We start from the raw sequence: 20,220 nt of genomic DNA, 5'->3' as shown, positions 1-20,220 counted from the left end.
TAATGCAACAGAAATACAGTCCGGCTAATACAATAGCAACAAGGATGAGGCTTTCTGAACTGGTGTCAGTGCTGCGACTAGGCGACTCATGCATAGCAACATGTAGCGAAGAGACTCCAAGTGCGGGCGGGCCATGTGGCTGCCGCCATCCAACCTGTACCACAGCTCAGAGGGCACTCGCGGAACAGAGCCAGTGAAGGCATGGCTCAGTGGGCCTGCTCCATTGGGTCCACTGGATCCCGCGTGGCCGTTATCGGCATCTGCCAGTAATTTGCGTTGCCGTTGCTAACTTTGAGATGGCCATGGACTGGTATCGATATGCGATTCCACAGAAAATTGAAATCTAATCGGTTCCTAGCATGATTCTCCACCCCCACCCCCTCCCTCCCTCACCCTGGCATGACAAAATATAGAATACGTAGGCGGAGAAAAGACACTTCCCTGAACTTGGTAAAACTTCAGAATCAGTTATAAGGAAGGTTGACTGCTACCATTCGCAGTGCTAAAAAAAGCTACCAGCGCCAACTCTTCTGCACTAAATGCTTCTTAACAAACGAAGCTAAGACTCTGCTGTCGCACAAAATATAGGCCTGTATCTCTTACGTCGCTCTCTTGTAGAACTTTGGAACACCTCTTGAGACCGAAAATTTTCTCCATAGCAATCAAGGCTTCTCAAAACAAGGATCGTGCGAAACCTAGCTCGCTCCGTTCGTCCACGAGACCCAGAAAGCAGGACCCAGGTAGATGACATGTTCCTTGAACACCGGAAGGCGTTCGATACAGCTTCCCTTTGTCACATAATGAATAAAACACAAGTGTACAGAATGCCATAACGAACCGAGTGCTTGGATTGAAGAGTTTCTAGCAGACAGAGCACAGTGTGTTATTATCAACGGAAAGAAGTCTTGAGACGTAAAAGTAACTTCGGGCATGCCCTAAGGGAGTTTTATAGGACCATTACTCTCCACACTATGCACAGTGATTCGAAATCCCTGCCCCTAGGAAAGAAACCACATTGATAATTCGTGTCCAGGAATACGACAGGAACACTTATTCGAAGCAAAACTGTCTGGTGATCTTGGGCTCCCAGCTGGGTACCTTAAGAAATCCGAGCACTTATTCATCTTTGATAGTGTTAAGAAAATCTGTTCTACTGCAAAATCATTGCATTCCATATTTTGCGAGGAGGTAGTACGGCACAAAAAAGTCTAGTAAACAAGGATGCAAAACCCATATCTCAAGGGCTGTGTGCACTTGTTCAGTAGAAGAGACTTGTTTCACACTATCTCGTAAGGTACACGGATTAGAGCCCATGTTTCTAGACTTTTTTGTTTCGAATGATCGTTCCTGTCATACGCCTGAATACGATTTTGCCCTATGCGCGTAGACTATGTGAAATTGTACACATTGTACACATACAAAAAAAAAGTTTTGCATCATCTCAGTTCCGAGAGTTCCGGAACCTGTACAGAGAATTGGAATAGAGATCAACATAAACATCGTTTCCACCCTTTTTATTGCCCATGAAAACCACACGTTCCATGTCGTACCACCATACAGCGAGACCTTCAGAGGTGGTGGTCCAGATTTCTGAAAACCCGGTACCTCTAATACCCAGTAGCACGTCCTCTTGCATTGATGCGTGCCTGTATTTGTAGTGGCATACTGTTCACAAGTTCATCAAGGCACTGTTGGTCCAGATTGTCCCACTCCTCAACCGCGATTCAGCGTAGATCCCTCAGAGTGGTTGATGGATCACGTCGTCCATAAACAGCCCTTTTCAATCTATTCCAGGCATGCTCGATAGCATTCGTGCCTGTAGAACATGCTGGCCACTCTAGTCGAGCGATGTCGTTATCCTGAAGGAAGTCATTCACAAGACGTGCACGATTGGGGCGCGAATTGTCGTCCATGAAGACGAATGCCTCGCCAGTATGCTGCCGATATGGTTGCGCTATCGGTCGGAGGATGGCATTCACGGGTCGTACAGCCGTTACGGTGCCTTCCATGACCACCAGCGGCGTACGTCGACCCCACATAACGCCACCCCAAATCAGCAGGGAACTTCCAAAAAAATGGCTCTGAGCACTATGGGACTCAACTGCTGAGGTCATTAGTCCCCTAGAACTTAGAACTAGTTAAACCTAACTAACCTAAGGAGATCACAAACAACCACGCCCGAGGCAGGATTCGAACCTGCGACGTAGCGGTCTTGCGGTTCCAGACTGCAGCGCCTTTAACCGCACGGCCAGGGGAACTTCCACCTAGCTGCACTCGCTGGGCAGCGTGTCCAAGGCGTTATCCTGACAGGGTTGCCTCCAAGCACGTCTCCGACGATTGTCTGGTTGAAGTCATATGCGACACTCATCGGTGAAGAGAACGTGATACCAGTCCTAAGCGGTACATTCGGCACGTTGTTGGGCCCATCTGTACCGCGCTTTATGGTATCATGGTTGCAAAGATGGACCTCGCCATGGATGTCGGGAGTGAAGTTGTGCATCATGCAGCCTATTGCGCACAGTTTGAGCGCTGCACGGCTTGTGCTGCGCGAAAAGCATTATTCAACATGGTGGCGTTGCTGTCAGGGTTCCTCCGAGCCATAATCCGTAGATAGCGGTCATCCACTGCAGTAGTAGCCCTTGAGCGGCCTGAGCGAGACATATCATCGATATTTCCTTCGTCTCTGTGTCTCCTCCATTTCCGAACAACGTCGCTTTGGTTCACTCCGAGACGCCTGGACACTTCTCTTGCTCAGAGCCCTTCTGGCACAAAGTAACAATGCGGACGCGATCGAACCACGGCATTGACCGTCTAGGCATGGTTTAACTACAGACAATGCGAGCGGTGTACATCTTTCCTGGTGGAATGACTGGAACTGATCGGCTGTCGGACCCCTCCGTCTAATAGGCGCTGCTCATACATTTTTGTTTACATCTTTGGGCGGGTTTAGTGACATCTCTTAACAGTCAAAGGGACTGTGCCTGTGGTACAATATCCACAGTCAACGTCTATCTTCAGGAGTCCTGGGAACTGGGGTGCTGCAAAACTTTTTTTGATGTGTGTATATACCCCATATATATCAAACTCTTTCCGGACATCACTCTTACTGTGGCGCAGAAGCAGTCTAATGTGACGTCAGACGTCACAAGTTCGTTGCAGGAAGTTCGTTGTAGGGCCGTTGCAGTCCCAATTCTCAGTTTCCCATTTTCCCTTGTGTATCATTGTAGAAACTTCAATTCTGCCCTCTGGGTTCCTTTGTGTTACTTCCCAAGTTTCGCTTACATACTATACAACCTCTGGAGAGGCTTGTAGTACATTTTCCTTATTTTCAACAAAGCCCCTAATTCATTCTTCCCACGCACCAGCCGGTACTAGCTTTGAATACAGCACCGCCTGTTGCTGAAAAATCCCTTTTTATCTCCGCCGTCTTCAGTCCGATAACAAGTCGGATAATGGCGAAGCGTTCAGAGCGTTTCCCTCGCATATAAAGCACACGCTGCTGCTTCCGTACTTTATGAATTTTTCCCTTCGTCGTATCCCTGAACGTTTTGAATGAAGAACTGACGTTCTTCAGCGCTCTCATCTTCTACGATTATTCACTCCTGAGACACAAAATTTTCTTCTTGGCACAAAACTGTTTGCAGTCTCCAATTCTTCAACGTCCACTAATCTAAGGTCCTTTCGTCTGCTTGACCAGTATACTCTTAGAGCCACATGGCTCATCAAAGGAAAGTATTCGATTACCATTCATTATCGAGCGTGACAGCCTACCGCCATTTCGTCTCTGACGGGAGCAGCAAACTGTATGCTGCATTTACTGCTGAGGAAGTTACCGACATGAAAATGTCCTGAAATGAAAATAAATACATCCAACACAACAGAGATTAGGAATGTAGTGTCGATATAATCCATCAGAGGTATTCGTGCTCACTCAGAGGCCTACCGCCCATAGTTTTTCCTGCGAACCATTCGCAACTGGAACAGGAAAATGGGAAGCGCCGGTGGTACACAACGTACCCTCCACCAGGTGGTTTGCGGAGTATAGATGTAGATGCAGATTGAAATTGTACAACATAAAAACGCTCATCTGGACTGCCAAAGCTCCGTCAACAAATGTTGAACTATTGTAGTCTTGTAGTCAGGTAAATGCGGAATGTAACGTATTTCAACGGAACAGACCAGTTAGCTACTTAAATCATGCAAGTTTACCACCAGACGGCAGTACAGTGTAAAACTGAAATTCACTGACAAAATTTCCGATGTTAGTCACGGTTATTTTCTGAGTATTTTGATATAAAGATCCCGTGGCTCGTTGCGGAATAATTACATATCATTTTCTTGCCCCCATTTATGTTCGTACCTGCAGTGCCCTGAAAATTCCAACAGAACAGTGCAAATGTCGACGGTGTGTGTCTTGCTTGGAGACAAACATGCTCCGTTCACTCACGACTCTGGCTGTTCACAGCAGTAATGGATTATTTGGACTTCACCTTCAGGTTTGCATTCAGTACAGTTTCATTTGCGAAACGAGAATGGTGCAGATATCTTTCAGCAACACGTATTCCATCCTCGTATTCCCAGTTTGTGGATCAGAAATTTTCTTCTAGGACTGCTGAGATATCGAACCTCCCTATGTGACTCTGAATCCTGAATCTCCCACTGCTGATGATGATGATGAAGTCCCATACTCTGTGACGGAGCGTAGGGGACGATGCGGGAGACCCGCACCACTGTACTAGGCAAGGTCCTAGTGGACTTGGTTTGCCATTGCCTTCCTCCGACCGTAATGGGGATGAATGATACCACTATCCTGATGAAATGTAATGGAAGCAGTGGCAGCAATAGAGTCATTCTCCTCTATAGTAACATAAGATGAATCAGTGTCTTGTTTCTCAAGTTTTTACCATAGATTTCGTTGAAAGTGGAAAGCTTTTCCAAAATTTATAGATCCGAGACAAAATGGGAATTCATGTTCGTTCCTCCTTTCTGTAATTTCTATCACCACTTCGTCATAATGTTGTTTCTAGTAACAAAGGCAACTTGTTCGTTTGCTGTTCAAATCCCAGTCGTTTCCTATACGATTGGCAATGAGTATCTTGCTTATCATGGGTAGGTGTCTTATTCTATTTTATTTTTGCAGTAAGCTGCCATAGCTGATGACACTGTAACATGCTCCGTGGATTGACGACACAGAAAATAACGAAACGTATCACTTGTTTCAAGACAACGTTTTAATTAATTCAATTGACGGTACTTGAAGAAACATTATGGTTATCTTAGCTAAACGAAACATTTTTAGCCTTGTTTCATGAACATAATTATTGTTGCACGACCTCGGTTTCCAATAATAAACCCTTTTGCTCATACACATAAACGACGGGAACCCAAAAAAAATAATAAATAAGTAAATAAATACATGGGAATTTGTATCATTATCTATTTGTAAATAAAAACACCAAGGATCGTCTCCTACGTAGTGGTTGTAACACTGCCTGAAAGGGGTGAATACTTGAACTGAGTTTGTTCTTTCAATAGTAAATGTGAATGGTACACACAGCTATTTTTTAAAAAAATTGTAATATTTCTAAGTGAGTGAGCTTATCATATTTTCCATCTGTGTGTTGGACGTCTTCATCTATTGCGGTTTAAGCAATGTTCGAGAAAGGATCTATCTGGATTCTTTATTCCGCAGCTTCTGTGGTGTTCTCTGAGCCTAGTACAGATTGACCTCACAGCCTATGCAGTGTAGCAACGACACTCACGGCAGATGATCTTAAAAAGTATAGCTATGATGAAAAGTGGGATTTACTTATTTCAATAATTTGCTCCTTTCAGACTCTACATAGGAGAGGAACCTTGGTGCCTTCATTCATAAGAAGATAATGACATAAATTTCCATTCCTTTGCCGAGAGCTCTATTCCAATGTATGTTTATTAAAAATTCTGTCCTAATGAGACGTGTGAAATACAAATATAACTGCGACAAATTTTTAACCGAAACAGCTTTTATAGTTTTGGTAAAGAATCAATAGTTTAAGAAACTGCATTTTTCTTTGTTTGGATCCAATCTTTGGAATCAGTTGTGTGATAGAAAAAGGCCTACAACCTGAAACTTAGGTGGTACAATATAAGTCTGTGAAACAAGACCTCAAAAGTGTTTCGTCTAGTTAATACAATATTTACTCATTCATTAATTCATTCAGTCATTCATCTCTCCATCCATTCAGCATGTTCAGTAGATTTCACCAAGAAGAGAGTCTTAAAAGTTGTGTAAAGAGTCGAAGCATACATTACTAAAAGACAGGCAAGTCGTAGAAACAGCGTGTTTATTCTATATTAACAATAAACTAACACTATCCTATTTAATGGTGGTGGTGGTTATGTCAGTTGAATTTAATCCAAATTAGAAAGGTAGCTACTACTTCTAAAGATACTGCAAACATGTTAGTTGTACTGCTGTTTGTCTGCTATTGAGTAAATGGTAATTGTATGAAGAAAATAGTTCCCTACATCCTTAGATATTAAGTCCTATTTGCAGTTCATTTTTAGTTGGCATTCATCTTTACAATGAACAGTTCTACAATACTACTTGTCATATAGCAAACAGAAGTTTTGTAACCCTTAAACCTACATACTAAAATAGGTTGTAGAAAGGGTGATCAATGAAGTATTTCCTAGTTTTCTTTTGACATGTTAGGGGATTCTGAATATTTAACTTAATGTTAGATGGGATATGTTACAGAATAGATAATTACACTTTGAACACTAGACGAAAAGGCAAAGTAAACATGAAGATTATTTTTGTACGTTGCATTGTGGTTGTATACATCATAGTTTAATTGAAACTAATTGTTATTGTCAGTAAAAATAAAAGTGAGGAGAGAATGGATTGCAAGTGAGTGTAAGAATTGCAAGATTCTTAGAAAGTTTGGTGAAAATAATCGGATATCTACGCTACATAATATTCTTATTCCTCGTTTCTGTTGGATAAACGCTTAGCTCAGTTTAGATGCACTGATCCGTAAGATAATACCATGAGACAGCAGGAAGTGGAAACTGCAAAATAAGCCGGCACTCTTCTCTTCAGATCGACGCAGTGAGCGGTGCTTCTAAGGACAAAACACGCTAAACTGAGTTTCTTGATTAGTTTAACGATGTACTGCCTCCGTTTTAACTTGTTAGCCAACTGGACCCCAAGAGATTTAGCACAGAGTGTTTCATTTACTATATGGCCTTTAAAGTTTACTTATGGCGTTAAAAGCTTTTATCCGCAATCGCATAAAGGCAATCTTTTTGATATTAGGACTTAAACTGTTAGCTGCTTATACCATCATCTTTCTATGGTCGTGTGCACTCCACGACAAAAGATTGAAGTTCTGTCTGGATGAACAGCATCAAGCTGATAAGCAGGCAACTAAATCGAACAAAGTGGTTTAGACCAGAAAACCCCCTTGTGTTAAGCGACCTACCTGCCAGCCCCACTTTTTGAAGCAGCGCTGCAATACTAGTTCTGTGAACAACCATTCCGAGTATTACTTTCAAACAAACTTGCACGGGATACATCTAGAAGACTGTCGTATACACTCTTTGGTTTTATAGATCATCTGAGCTCTGTTCCGTATCGTAGAAGCAATAACAACCTTACTTTGTATATGAAGAAGCAATTCTTGTTTTGTGCTGTACTGCTGATGGAGGTTTACGCAAGTGTTCGATTCTTTCGCCATCTTGCATTCAATAACGAGAACTTAGGGAGGATGAAGGTATTAGAGAGAGTGAGCTTTAAGGTAGGAAATGTCACTCAAGATATCTTGAGAAAAGTGTATTTATAGCAACTCTCTGAAGCTGAAAAGGTAGTTGGAGAGTTGGTAAAGGAAATAAGGCAGAAAACTAGAAACCAGAAGAGAGGCCTTGAAGGAAAGGAGGACCTTAAGTACAGATCTGGGGCCGTCTGAAGATGTGGCATATGTGAAAACGTTGGGTTGAATTGCAAATTGAACTATCTGAAAATTGCGTTATTTAGTTTATGTACCTTTTTGAATCTACACTTGCGTCTACAAACCCAATAAATGTTGTCCCGAGAGCATATTTTGATACTCTGAATGTAAGCTGAGATATGGAACGACGTGCTAGGAATTTTACATGAATTACATATTGTACTTACAGCATTATAATTACAAAATTATTAAAATTCTCGTAGTCGATATATTCAAAAGAACATGATAAGAGAAGCTCACTATATCTAAAGAGATTGGACGTAGTATCGGGGGAAAAGGTGGATACATATTTTATGCAGTGTGTTACAAAAAGGTACGGCCACACTTTCAGTAAACATTCCTCACACACAAAGAAAGAAAATATGTTATGTGGACATGTGTCCGGAAACGCTTACTTTCCATGTTAGAGCTCATTTTATTACTTCTCTTCAAATCAGATTAATCATGGAATGCAAACACACAGCAACAGAACGTACCAGCGTGCCTTCAAACACTTTGTTACAGGAAATGTTCAAAATGTCCTCCGTTAACGAGTATACATGCATCCACCCTCCGTCGCGTGGAATCCCTGATGCGCTGATGCAGCCCTGAAGAATGGCGTATCACAGCCGTCCACAATACGAGGACGAAGAGTCTCTACATTTGGTACCGGGGTTGCGTAGACAAGAGCTTTCAAATGCACCCATAAATGAAAGTCAAGAGAGTTGAGGTCAGGAGAGCGTGGAGGTCATGGAATTGGTCCGCCTCTACCAATCCATCGGTCACCGAATCTGTTGTTGAGAAGCGTACGAACACTTCGACTGAAATGTGCAGAAGCTCCATCGTGCATGAACCACATGTTGTGTCGTACTTGTAAAGGCACATGTTCTAGCAGCACAGGTAGAGTATCCCGTATGAAATCATGATAACGTGCTCCATTGACCGTAGGTGGAAGAACATGGGGCCCAATCAAGACATCACCAACAATGCCTGCCCAAACGTTCACAGAAAATCTGTGTTGATGACGTGATTGCACAATTGTGTGCGGATTCTCGTCAGCCCACACATGTTGATTGTGGAAATTTACAATTTGATCACGTTGGAATAAAGCCTCATCCTTAAAGAGAACATTTGCTCTGAAATGAGGATTGACACATTGTTGGATGAACCATTCGCAGAAGTGTATCCGTGGAGGCCAATCAGCTGCTGATAGTGCCTGCACACGCTGTACATGGTACTCTCCATACAGTGACGTGGTCAACGTTACCTTGTACAGCAGCAACTTCTCTGACGCTCACATTAGGATTATCGTCAACTGCACGAAGAATTGCCTCGTCCATCGCAGGTGTCCTCGTCGTTCTAGGTCTTCCCCAGTCGCGAGTCATAGGCTGGAATGTTCCGTGCTCCCTAAGACGCCGATCAATTGCTTCGAACGTCTTCCTGTCGGGACACCCTCGTTCTGGAAATCTGTCTCGATACAAACGTACCGCGCCACGGCTATTGCCCCGTGCTAATCCATACATCAAATGGGCATCTGCCATTTGTAAACATTGCACTGACTGCAAAACCACGTTCGTGATGAACACTAACCTGTTGATGCTACGTACTGATGTGCTTGATGCTAGTACTGTAGAGCAATGAGTCGCATGTCAACACAAGCACCGAAGTCAACATTACCTTCCTTCAATTGGGCCAACTGGCGGTGAATCGAGGAAGTACAGTACATACTGACGAAACTGAAATGAGCTCTAACATGGAAATTAAGCGTTTCTGGACACATGTCCACATAACATCTTTTCTTTATTTGTGTGTGAGGAATGTTTCCTGAAAGTTTGGCCGTACCATTGCTCTACAGTACTAGCATCAAGCACATCAGTACGTAGCATCAACAGGTTAGTGTTCATCACGAACGTGGTTTTGCAGTCAGTGCAATGTTTACAAATGGCAGATGCCCATTTGATGTATGGATTAGCACGGGGCAATAGCCGTGGCGCGGTACGTTTGTATCGAGACAGATTTCCAGAACGAAGGTGTCCCGACAGGAAGACGTTCGAAGCAATTGATCGGCGTCTTAGGGAGCACGGAACATTCCAGCCTATGACTCGCGACTGGGGAAGACCTAGAACGACGAGGAGACCTGCGATGGACGAGGCAATTCTTCGTGCAGTTGACGATAATCCTAATGTCAGCGTCAGAGAAGTTGCTGCTGTACAAGGTAACGTTGACCACGTCACTGTATGGAGAGTGCTACGGGAGAACCAGTTGTTTCCGTACCATGTACAGCGTGTGCAGGCACTATCAGCAGCTGGTTGGCCTCCACGGGTACATTCTTCTTCCCCGAAACTACTCAAGAAATTTCTCTCTATATAATCCAAGAATTTAACAGTAAATGTGTTAATTCAATGTGAAACATTTACTGAAGTATCTTCAAATTTGTGGTTTTTGTGCGACTTTTAAATAGCGTGTGTTTTTTATGAACGTCCCTCTCCTAGGGAACTTTATCTGAAGAGCCGTGACGGTCGAACGAGTCCAGCAGCAGCGCAGCGCGCCGTGCATGCGCAGAGAGGCCGGGCTGGCGGCGGTCCGGAGGCCATATAGGCGGGCGGCGCGCGCCATGGCGCCAGTGGCGGCGCTCCTCCCGGAATGGCGCCAGCTGCGACCGTGCCGCTGTCGCTGCTACTGGCGGTCTCGCTGCCACTGCTGGCCGCCGGCGAGGCGCTCAAGTGGTGGCAGACTGGCGTCGTCTACCAGGTCTACCCCAAGTCCTTCAAGGACTCCGACGCCAACGGCGTGGGAGACATCAAAGGTGAGTCGAGCGCAAACGTGTCGGACCACCGAATGCCGCAGACGTCCGGGACGCGGAGCAACGCGGAATTTTTTGGACAGCATGGTTGTGGAGAGAAACAGCGATTAGTATGATTAATCAGTAATTCGAGAACAGTCTTAATCGCATTTATTATTGTTATAATACCGCCAACCGGTTTCAACCAGATGTAGGGGTCATCTTCTGGGCGTTTACACCATTGGCCGACTGCTGGTGGTGTCACTCCTGTCTACATACCGGCAGGAAACCATCAACTATAGACCAAATATGTAAACGCCCAGAAGATGACCCCTACGTCGGGTTGAAACCGGTTGGCGGTATTATAACAATAATAAATCCGATTAACACTGTTCTTGAATTACTGAACGCGGAGTTTGCCGCAGATTTGCGTTCACGCGTTCGCCAAGTAGTTTCGGCACCGATGCTGATTCCGATCGGAGGTGAGGCTTTCGTCGAGCTGACAGTGTCCACAAATCTCTGCTTTCAAGCCGTCGTGCAGTCCTTCCGGACATTACCAGTACACAAGTACATATGTCTGGTTCAGGAGGCATGAAAAATCAGAATAATGTAACTTCTTGTGCGCAGAATAGTTAGGCCAGGAAGAGATGATTCAACACTTGATTCACGTGCCTAGCTGCACCCGTTCGTGAAGCATTACAGTTTTCCCTCAAATCACTAATTAAGTGTTTCTAATTGTGGTGATCACTTTCACGCAGTTAATTTCTATATTTTACTTATTTATTTATTTGCGAAATATACCTCGCGCTGGTCAATTTGATTTTTCGTTTGCCTATTTTCCACCCTTCGTTTGGCTATGAAATTTCGGGCAAAAATTTTTCCTCAAATTACTAATAAACGTCTTAATTACCCTTTTTACTTTCAAGAAATCAATTTTTTTTTCCAAAACTAGAATTCACGCTGGTGTATTTTTTCGCCACGAAAATTATTTTGTCTATCTTAGTTTTTTTCTGGCAAAGTACGGGTAATACTTGCAGAATTTTTATTTTATAGCCTAATATCTTAAATATGCGCCACCACCATATTTTTTACTGAATTTCTTCTGCCACAGCCGCCGAGAGTAGCCCAAAGTCATGCATGTAACTGACAGAATAACGTATGATCACTTTGATAAGCAAAAACAAATAGGCGCGTTAATAAATGTGTGATATTGTGATATCGTCCTAGTTAATACGAATATATTTGTATCGTAAACTTGTCGCCTAAGTTCCCGTGTCATAACCTGCTTCCATACCCGAGGTCGCTGACGTACGACTAACCGGTGGCGTTCGACTAGTAGGTAAGCCGATTCGAACTGTGACACGCAGGGTGATGGCGTGAAGTTTCTGATCACCAATCTTTGCGCCAAAGCCTTGGGTTAAATTCCTGTCCTCACCGCAGTGTTTCATGAAGGAAGGTCACGTGACACTTTTGGTAGTGATCCCTTCGTCGCATGAGGACGTTAAGTTCGGCGGCCCGTTGGTGCTTTTCGAGAAGAGAGGCCTATGAGCTGGCGCCGGATTCCCTCTCCTCGCCCTTCATCCACAACAACACAAACCCGACACTACAATGTAGAAGCACTCAACGATAGTTACCCCTACGACAAAGGTATTGGTCGACCACAATATCATTGCACCAGCGAGTGAGGGCGCTTCGGTCAGCTTTTGTATCGTGATATTTCAGGAGGACACGCTGATCCACTTGATAGTATACACACAACTGTCTTGGAAACATTCACAATGCTATGCACTTTCCTTAGGCACACTAAATTTGTTTAGTGTAACGTCACCGGGTGTTTCTGATAACGGTCACGCGAGGCCAAGTGTAAAATATCGTGGTCGGGTAATACACACCTGGCACTTTATAATATGTCGGAGGAAAGCAATAGCAAAACACCTCCATAACAATCCTGCCAAGAGTGACGATGAAAAATTCTTGCATTTTCCGCTCTACACTCATTCCCTTGACTTTGACCCATCTAAATGAGCTCATATTATACTCATGGCCCATGATTGGGGAATGTGAGCCGGCCGCAGTGGCCAAGCGGCTCTAGGCGCTTCAGTCTGGAACCGCGCGATCGCTACGGTCGCAGGTTCGAATCCTGCCTCGGGCATGGATGTGTGTGATGCCCTTAGGTTAGTTAGGTTTAAGTAGTTCTAAGTCTAGGGGACTGATGACCTCAGATGTTGTCCCATAGTGCTCAGAGCCATTTGAACGATTTTTGGGGAATGTGGTACAAGCATACGCTGTGTAACGGCCCAGTATGGTCCAAGATTAATAGGTGGAGAACGGCCTATTCCTTGGTCCCTGAGATCACGTGACTTCGATCGTACGGGTTCTGCTGTTTAGAGCAGCTCAGAAGTGACGTGTTCAATGCTCTCCTTCATACGGTCAAAGAAATGGAGCATCAGGTAATACGGTCTTGTCAATATTTAGGAGACAGTCAAGGACATTTTGAAAGATTTCGTAACTCACTGGAGAGTCGGTTACAATACTGCATGCAAATTATAAAGCGACACGTGAAACACCACTTTTTAGTGCTACGAATATGCAGTAAGTTATAACATTTGGCCTGCTATAGCAGTATTTTCTGTTAAAATAGGTCATGGGCGAAATTTGAGCCGAATTAAGTGGGGGCTGTACACAAAAATTTACATTTGACATATTATTATTATTTGTATGGTTTACATGGTCATTTTACCATCGGCCTTGTCGCAGTGGTGCCACAGGTTTCCGTCAGATCACCGACGTTAACCGCTGTCGGGCTTGTCTAGCACTTGGATGGGTCAGCGTCCAGGTCTGCCGAATGCTGTTGGATAGCTGCGTGCACTCAGCCCTTGTCAGTCCAATTGAGAAGCTACTTGATTGGGTTGTAGCGGCATCATTCACGAAAACTGGCAACGGCCGAGACAGCAGTGTGCTGACCGCATGCCCCTCCGATTCCGCATCCGGTGTCACCTAAGGCTGATGATGACACGGCGGCCGGTCGGTATCGTTGGGCCTTCAAGGCCTGTTCGGACCGTGTTTGTTTGTTTTACATCATCATTCTACATTCTTATACAAAGACTTTACACAATACATAAATGACGAAATACGCGTAAAACAATACTAAATATAACCAAAAAACACACAAAAATTTTATAGCTGAATATCTAGGTTCTTAGCGAGTCCACACATCTTGGTGCCACGAAATCCGGTTCATTGAGCTCACCAGGAAATTTCCGTAGTAAACACTTTTCAGTAAGTGGAGAATTTGCTGGGGAAATTTCTGTCATATCTCTTTCTATTCATACACTACAAATTTTCAGATACATTTCTACTAATCAGGGCAGTACTTAGTACAAAAGTCATTAGTGGGTTGTAACCACACACTCTGAGTTACCTCTCGCTGCGGTCCTCTGCTGACCCGTTTTTTGAACCGAGCGACCGCTCCGGTCGCAGGTTCGAATCCTGCCTCGGGCATGGATGTGTATGATGTCCTTACGTTAGTTATGTTTAATTAGTTCTAAGTTCTAGACGACTGATGACCTCAGAAGTTGAGTCGCATAGTGCTCAGAGACATTTGAACCATTTTTTGACCCGTTTTTACTGGAATGCTTTTACTTCTGTTATCATATACCATCAGATGATTTCGTCGGCTATGAACGAAATAATGAAGACAGTTACATGCCCTTTAATACCTGCGACCGTGTTGACGGCGTAGTCTGCCTTCTGATTTCGTCATATGCAGGCAACGATTCTTCTGCAAACACTGATTATTTTCTTACGCAGAATACAAGCAGATCCGCCGGGAGGAGTGTTGCAAAGCGTTTTCATGCTCTTTACAGTTGCAACACTTTTCCTCGTATGAACAGCAACGTGTCTTACCGACTGGGCGACGGGAAAGTACTCGTACAACTCTTCCTCAATGTCGCAGTATTCATATACCCTCGCTATGTTTTTGTGACCTCACTGTGAGTCGAAGATTTTCTTCTCCAGAGAGGAGTTGTGGGTCGAATCTGAGCGGGACCACAACTGTCGTCGCTGAATTTTCTTCTAGAAAACTCAGGCAGAACACTACGAAACGCGAGAGGACATTAAACAAAATCGGCACAGTGTTTGCGCAGCAATCGCAGACTTAATGTAACAGAGGTGCGATAAGGGGAACCAGCCTGCATTCACCGAGGTAGATGGAAAACTGCCTTAAAAACCATCCCTAGGCTAGCCAACACACCGGACCTCGACATTCGTGCCAGGCATGCCTTCCCTCTCGGGAAGCAGCGCGTTACACCGCACGGCTAGCCGGGCGGTCAACTTCTGTCTTACTAAACGGCTAGATCCGTCAGCCAATACCAGTTACAGGTTACTTATACAATGGCTTCCAGAAGCAACAAAAATTTGTTTTTTAGTATTTCATTTAATTATTAACCGAATTTAAAAAGTTAAATTCTATTTAAGAAGAGGTATAATCTTGCATTAAAGGATTAACACAATAAATCAAGTATTAAAGTTAGAAAATATCTTGAGGTAAAAAAACTCAAGGCGAATAAATGAATCAGAATATATTGGTCCAGTATTTGAGAATGAGAGCACTTAGCGATTTTGAACAAACTCTACGCATAATTTCTAACATTTTCGAAATTTCTTTCTCACTTAATGCCAGGCATAAGACATTAATTTATTACTTCTTTACCACTAACTTTATTCGCAACACATTCCACTCACAATATCCAAGTAACAGTAACCACTGAATGTACCGGCTAAATTATTAAAACCAAATTAATTAGGGCTTTGCGTCTTCAACTATTAAGGTTTTGAGTGCTTAATGTGAAATATTAGACACATTAACTCATTTTTAAAGTAATCACACATTTGAAGCGCTTTTGAATATGGCAGTTAGATTCTTTAAAGAATTGGTGTGGGAGGAATACTCGTTACATCATACATAGTTCTTGTCACACTCGCTGCGTGTGCGTATGTGTTTATCTGATACTATAATTTTCACGAAGTGCCTGTGTAAATCAATGTTCCTTTACTAATTCGTCGTGCTGATTTCAGATATTAAATAAATGAAGAGCTTACCTCCAGTACGGCGTATCTGAATCTCCGGCAATATTGAGTGTAGTGTCTAAACATTATTGAAGTTTTTTATATGAAGCTGCTTGCTTTTACCTTTTCGATCCGGCGTTTATCGTCTTTAAAACAGTGTGCAGCCAACAGAAACAATTTTCTGAGCGGCGTGCTTGGCATATCGAAGAGTTGTGATTGTTATCGATTGCATTGAGCGATGGACGCCAAACGTCTCGAGTTTTGGGTGGATTATTTAGTTTGTGTGTAATATCATTACGTTATAAGCAAAAATATCGAAAATATCAATCCGATATACCATAAATAGGCCACGTAATTCGTCGTAATAGCTTAAACGTGAGGATGTGCTATTTATTGACATTAACCAACCTGCGCTGTTTTGTGGACACAAAGATGGACGTTAACAGCCAGTAACACTTAGCAAGAAGATTACAAAAGCATTTAGTCATTAATTCACGATTGGAAACATACTCCTCAACAGAACAGTTTTATTAACAATTCTATTCTGATACAGATACTACACTCCTGGAAATGGAAAACAGAACACATTGACACCGGTGTGTCAGACCCACCATACTTGCTCCGGACACTGCGAGAGGGCTGTACAAGCAATGATCACACGCACGGCACAGCGGACACACCAGGAACCGCGGTGTTGGCAGCCGAATGGCGCTAGCTGCGCAGCATTTGTGCACCGCCGCCGTCAGTGTCAGCCAGTTTGCCGTGGCATACGGAGCTCCATCGCAGTCTTTAACACTGGTAGCATGCCGCGACAGCGTGGACGTGAACCGTATGTGCAGTTGACGGACTTTGAACGAGGGCGTATAGTGGGCATGCGGGAGGCCGGGTAGACGTACCGCCGAATTGCTCAACACGTGGGGCGTGAGGTCTCCACAGTACATCGATGTTGTCGCCAGTGGTCGGCGGAAGGTGCACGTGCCCGTCGACCTGGGACCGGACCGCTGCGACGCACGGATGCACGCCAAGACCGTAGGATCCTACGCAGTGCCGTAGGGGACCGCACCGCCACTTCCCAGCAAATTAGGGACACTGTTGCTCCTGGGGTATCGGCGAGGACCATTCGCAACCGTTTCCATGAAGCTGGGCTACGGTCCCGCACACCGTTAGGCCGTCTTCCGCTCACGCCCCAACATCGTGCAGCCCACCTCCAGTGGTGTCTCGACAGGCGTGAATGGAGGGACGAATGGAGACGTGTCGTCTTCAGCGATGAGAGTCGCTTCTGCCTTGGTGCCAATGATGGTCGTATGCGTGTTTGGCGCCGTGCAGGTGAGCGTCACAATCAGGACTGCATACGACCGAGGCACACAGGGCCAACACCCGGCATCATGGTGTGGGGAGCGATCTCCTACACTGGCCGTACACCACTGGTGATCGTCGAGGGGACACTGAATAGTGCACGGTACATCCAAACCGTCATCGAACCCATCGTTCTACCATTCCTAGACCGGCAAGGGAACTTGCTGTTCCAACAGGACAATGCACGTCCGCATGTATCCCGTGCCACCCAACGTGCTCTAGAAGGTGTAAGTCAACTACCCTGGCCAGCAAGATCTCCGGATCTGTCCCCCATTGAGTATGTTTGGGACTGGATGAAGCGTCGTCTCACGCGGTCTCCACGTCCAGCACGAACGCTGGTCCAACTGAGGCGCCAGGTGGAAATGGCATGGCAAGCCGTTCCACAGGACTACATCCAGCATCTCTACGATCGTCTCCATGGGAGAATAGCAGCCTGCATTGCTGCGAAAGGTGGATATACACTGTACTAGTGCCGACATTGTGCATGCTCTGTTGCCTGTGTCTATGTGCCTGTGGTTCTGTCAGTGTGATCATGTGATGTATCTGACCCCAGGAATGTGTCAATAAAGTTTCCCCTTCCTGAGACAATGAATTCACGGTGTTCTTATTTCAATTTCCAGGAGTGTATAAGAAAGAGAGGGAATGACAATCAGTGACTTCAGTTTGAAATGGCATCTCGCTGTGTTTATAATAGTACATTATGCAACCTTCTGTAGCATCCTGGGTAATGTGAAACAGCCTTTGCCGGCCGGGGTGGCCGAGCGGTTCTAGGCGCTACAGTCTGGAACCGCGCGACCGCTACGGTAGCAGACTCGAATCCTGCCTCGGGCATGGATGTGTGTGATGTCCTTAGGTTGGTTAGGTTTAAGTAGTTCTAAGTTCTATGGGACTAATAACCTCACAAGTTAAGTCCCATAGTGCTCAGAGCCATTTGAACCATTTTTTTGAAACAGCCTTTAAATAAATTAGGGCTAGGCCATTTTATGACAAGGTGTTTTCCTTTCGATGCAAGTGAATTCTGTTCCTAGGAAATAACGATTACTTCACTATTTTACACCTTCTTCCCGGTATTTTCAGGAAAACATAAATGTCTGTTTTATTCTGAAAACCGGCAAGTTAAACAGTTATTCAGATGACGTAGCTAGCGTTCAGTTTTACTACAAGACCTATAGACGTTTTTCTGCCAGGTCCTAAAAACTCGGATCTTTATCCTTATTACGTCCGTATTTAGAACATAAACGTAGAGGCAAAAACCAGGTTTCAAAACTGTATATTAAGCAGAGTATTTTAAATTTCAATTAATTAAAATTTAAGTTTCTTGGTCGTACGTCGCTTTTGCAACACATCCTTCCGTTACATTCATCAGTTTATTGTTACCAGTTCCAGTCTCATGCTGGGTCTATGTGAAGTGCTCGTAGCATTCATGATATACATCCACACTTGACAATCTACCTCACCGTCTGTGGAAGGAGTCTCTTCATGTACCACTCATTTCCCTTCTTTCTTTTTACCTTTGTGAATGGTGATTTATTCCACATACACGGGAAGCGAAAAAATATCATCTACTAAGTCACAACGCGGACGAAATTGCTTGTTGGCTGATGGTGACAGACAGTCGTCAAAGAGGACTTCGACGGAAAATAAGAGGATGACAACAGCAAAAGTCACCACAGAACCGAATGTCCGCTCGCGAACCCTGTCAGCACCAAAACAACACGAAGTCAGCTCCAGTGAAGTGCCGGACGAGCTGGGATTCCAGAACCCCTTATCAGTGGTGTAAACGTCCATAAAAGGAAAACGTGGTACCGAAGTCATAAAACGTGGACCATGGAGCAATGGAAGAACGTTGTCTGATCAGATGAGGCTTGTTTAACATTGTTTCTAAATTCTGGCCCAGTTTACGTACCAAGAGTTAAACATGGCGGGGGTTCGGTGATGATTTGGGCAGTCATATCGCGGTATTCCATGGTCCCAACGTTACTCTGTAAGGTTGCATTGCTGTCAAACATTGAGACAATTTTGCTTGATCAGGTGCACCCCATCGTACAATGTTTGTTCCCCAAAAGTGATGCTGTGTTTCAAGATGACGAGGCCCCTTTTTATACCCCTCACAACTTCAGGGCTGGTTTCGTGAGGAAGGGGGTGAATTGTCACATCTCTCCTGGCCACCACAGTGATCAGATCTCAATATTAGGGTGACTTTATGGTCTGCTTTGGGAAGAATGGAGTGCGGAAGCTAAAAGCCTCCATCAAACTGGTTCAAATGGCTCTGAGCAATATGAGACTTAAAATCTGAGGTCATCAGTCCCCTAGAACTTTGAACTACTTAAACCTAACCAACCCAAGGACATCTCACACATTCATGCCCGAGGCAAGATTCGAACCTGCGACCGTAGCGGTCGCGGGGTTCCAGACTGAAGCGCCTAGAACCGCTCAACCACTTCGGCCGGCTCAGCCTCCATCATCGCTTCCTGAACTTGCAGAATGAAGTAGGATTCCATTTAAAAGCACACAAGAGATTATTTATCCATATTAGGCATTGTAATGTGTTTTGTTTCTAGTATTTGCGTATTGTTATCCACCCCGTGTGAATCTACAGGGTGCTCAAAATAAGGCTAACCCAGAAATTTTTCATGCACTGTCAGATAGGCAACCGATCTTACATCATCCGCTCTGGATGCGGAAGATGTAAGTTGGCTTCCCCATCTTAAGATACATGGAATGTTTTTCGGGCTGTTTCGTTTTCTCCAACCCTTATAATCCCCGATCACTCTACCGTGTATCACGGAAATTATTTCTCCCCCTTCCTTTTCCAGTCATGGGTAGTGAGCACGGGAAGAACGATTGCTGGTAAGCCTCCATATGAGCTCCAATAGCTTCAACATTTTTCTTCTAGTAATGTCTGCCGTTAGAAGTGTGTGAGCGTCTCCGTAACGCTTTCACTCTCACTAAAGCGATCCGTGATCAAACACACTTTCTTTGGATCTTCTCTAGCTACTCTATAAGTCCTACCTCATAAGTGTCCAAGACTGTGGATCAGCA

At 44.4% G+C, this 20,220-nt stretch overlaps 1 protein-coding gene across 1 annotated transcript in view; it reads left to right on the top strand.

Moving 5' to 3' along the window:
• Positions 1–10,609: 10,609 nt before the first annotated feature.
• The window catches only part of LOC124800005 (maltase A3-like), a 131,043-nt gene continuing 121,432 nt past the window's right edge, over positions 10,610–20,220 (top strand). The window contains exon 1 of the mRNA XM_047262962.1: positions 10,610–10,779. Within this exon, the coding sequence (XP_047118918.1) occupies positions 10,617–10,779 (163 nt within the window). The 5' untranslated portion in view covers positions 10,610–10,616. The remainder of the gene's footprint in view (positions 10,780–20,220) is intronic.

Source organism: Schistocerca piceifrons, chromosome 1 (assembly GCF_021461385.2).
Source record: "Schistocerca piceifrons isolate TAMUIC-IGC-003096 chromosome 1, iqSchPice1.1, whole genome shotgun sequence".
Lineage (NCBI taxonomy): Eukaryota > Metazoa > Arthropoda > Insecta > Orthoptera > Acrididae > Schistocerca > Schistocerca piceifrons.
Note: the sequence above shows the minus strand (reverse complement) of the source record. Positions and strands in the feature narration are given on the sequence as shown.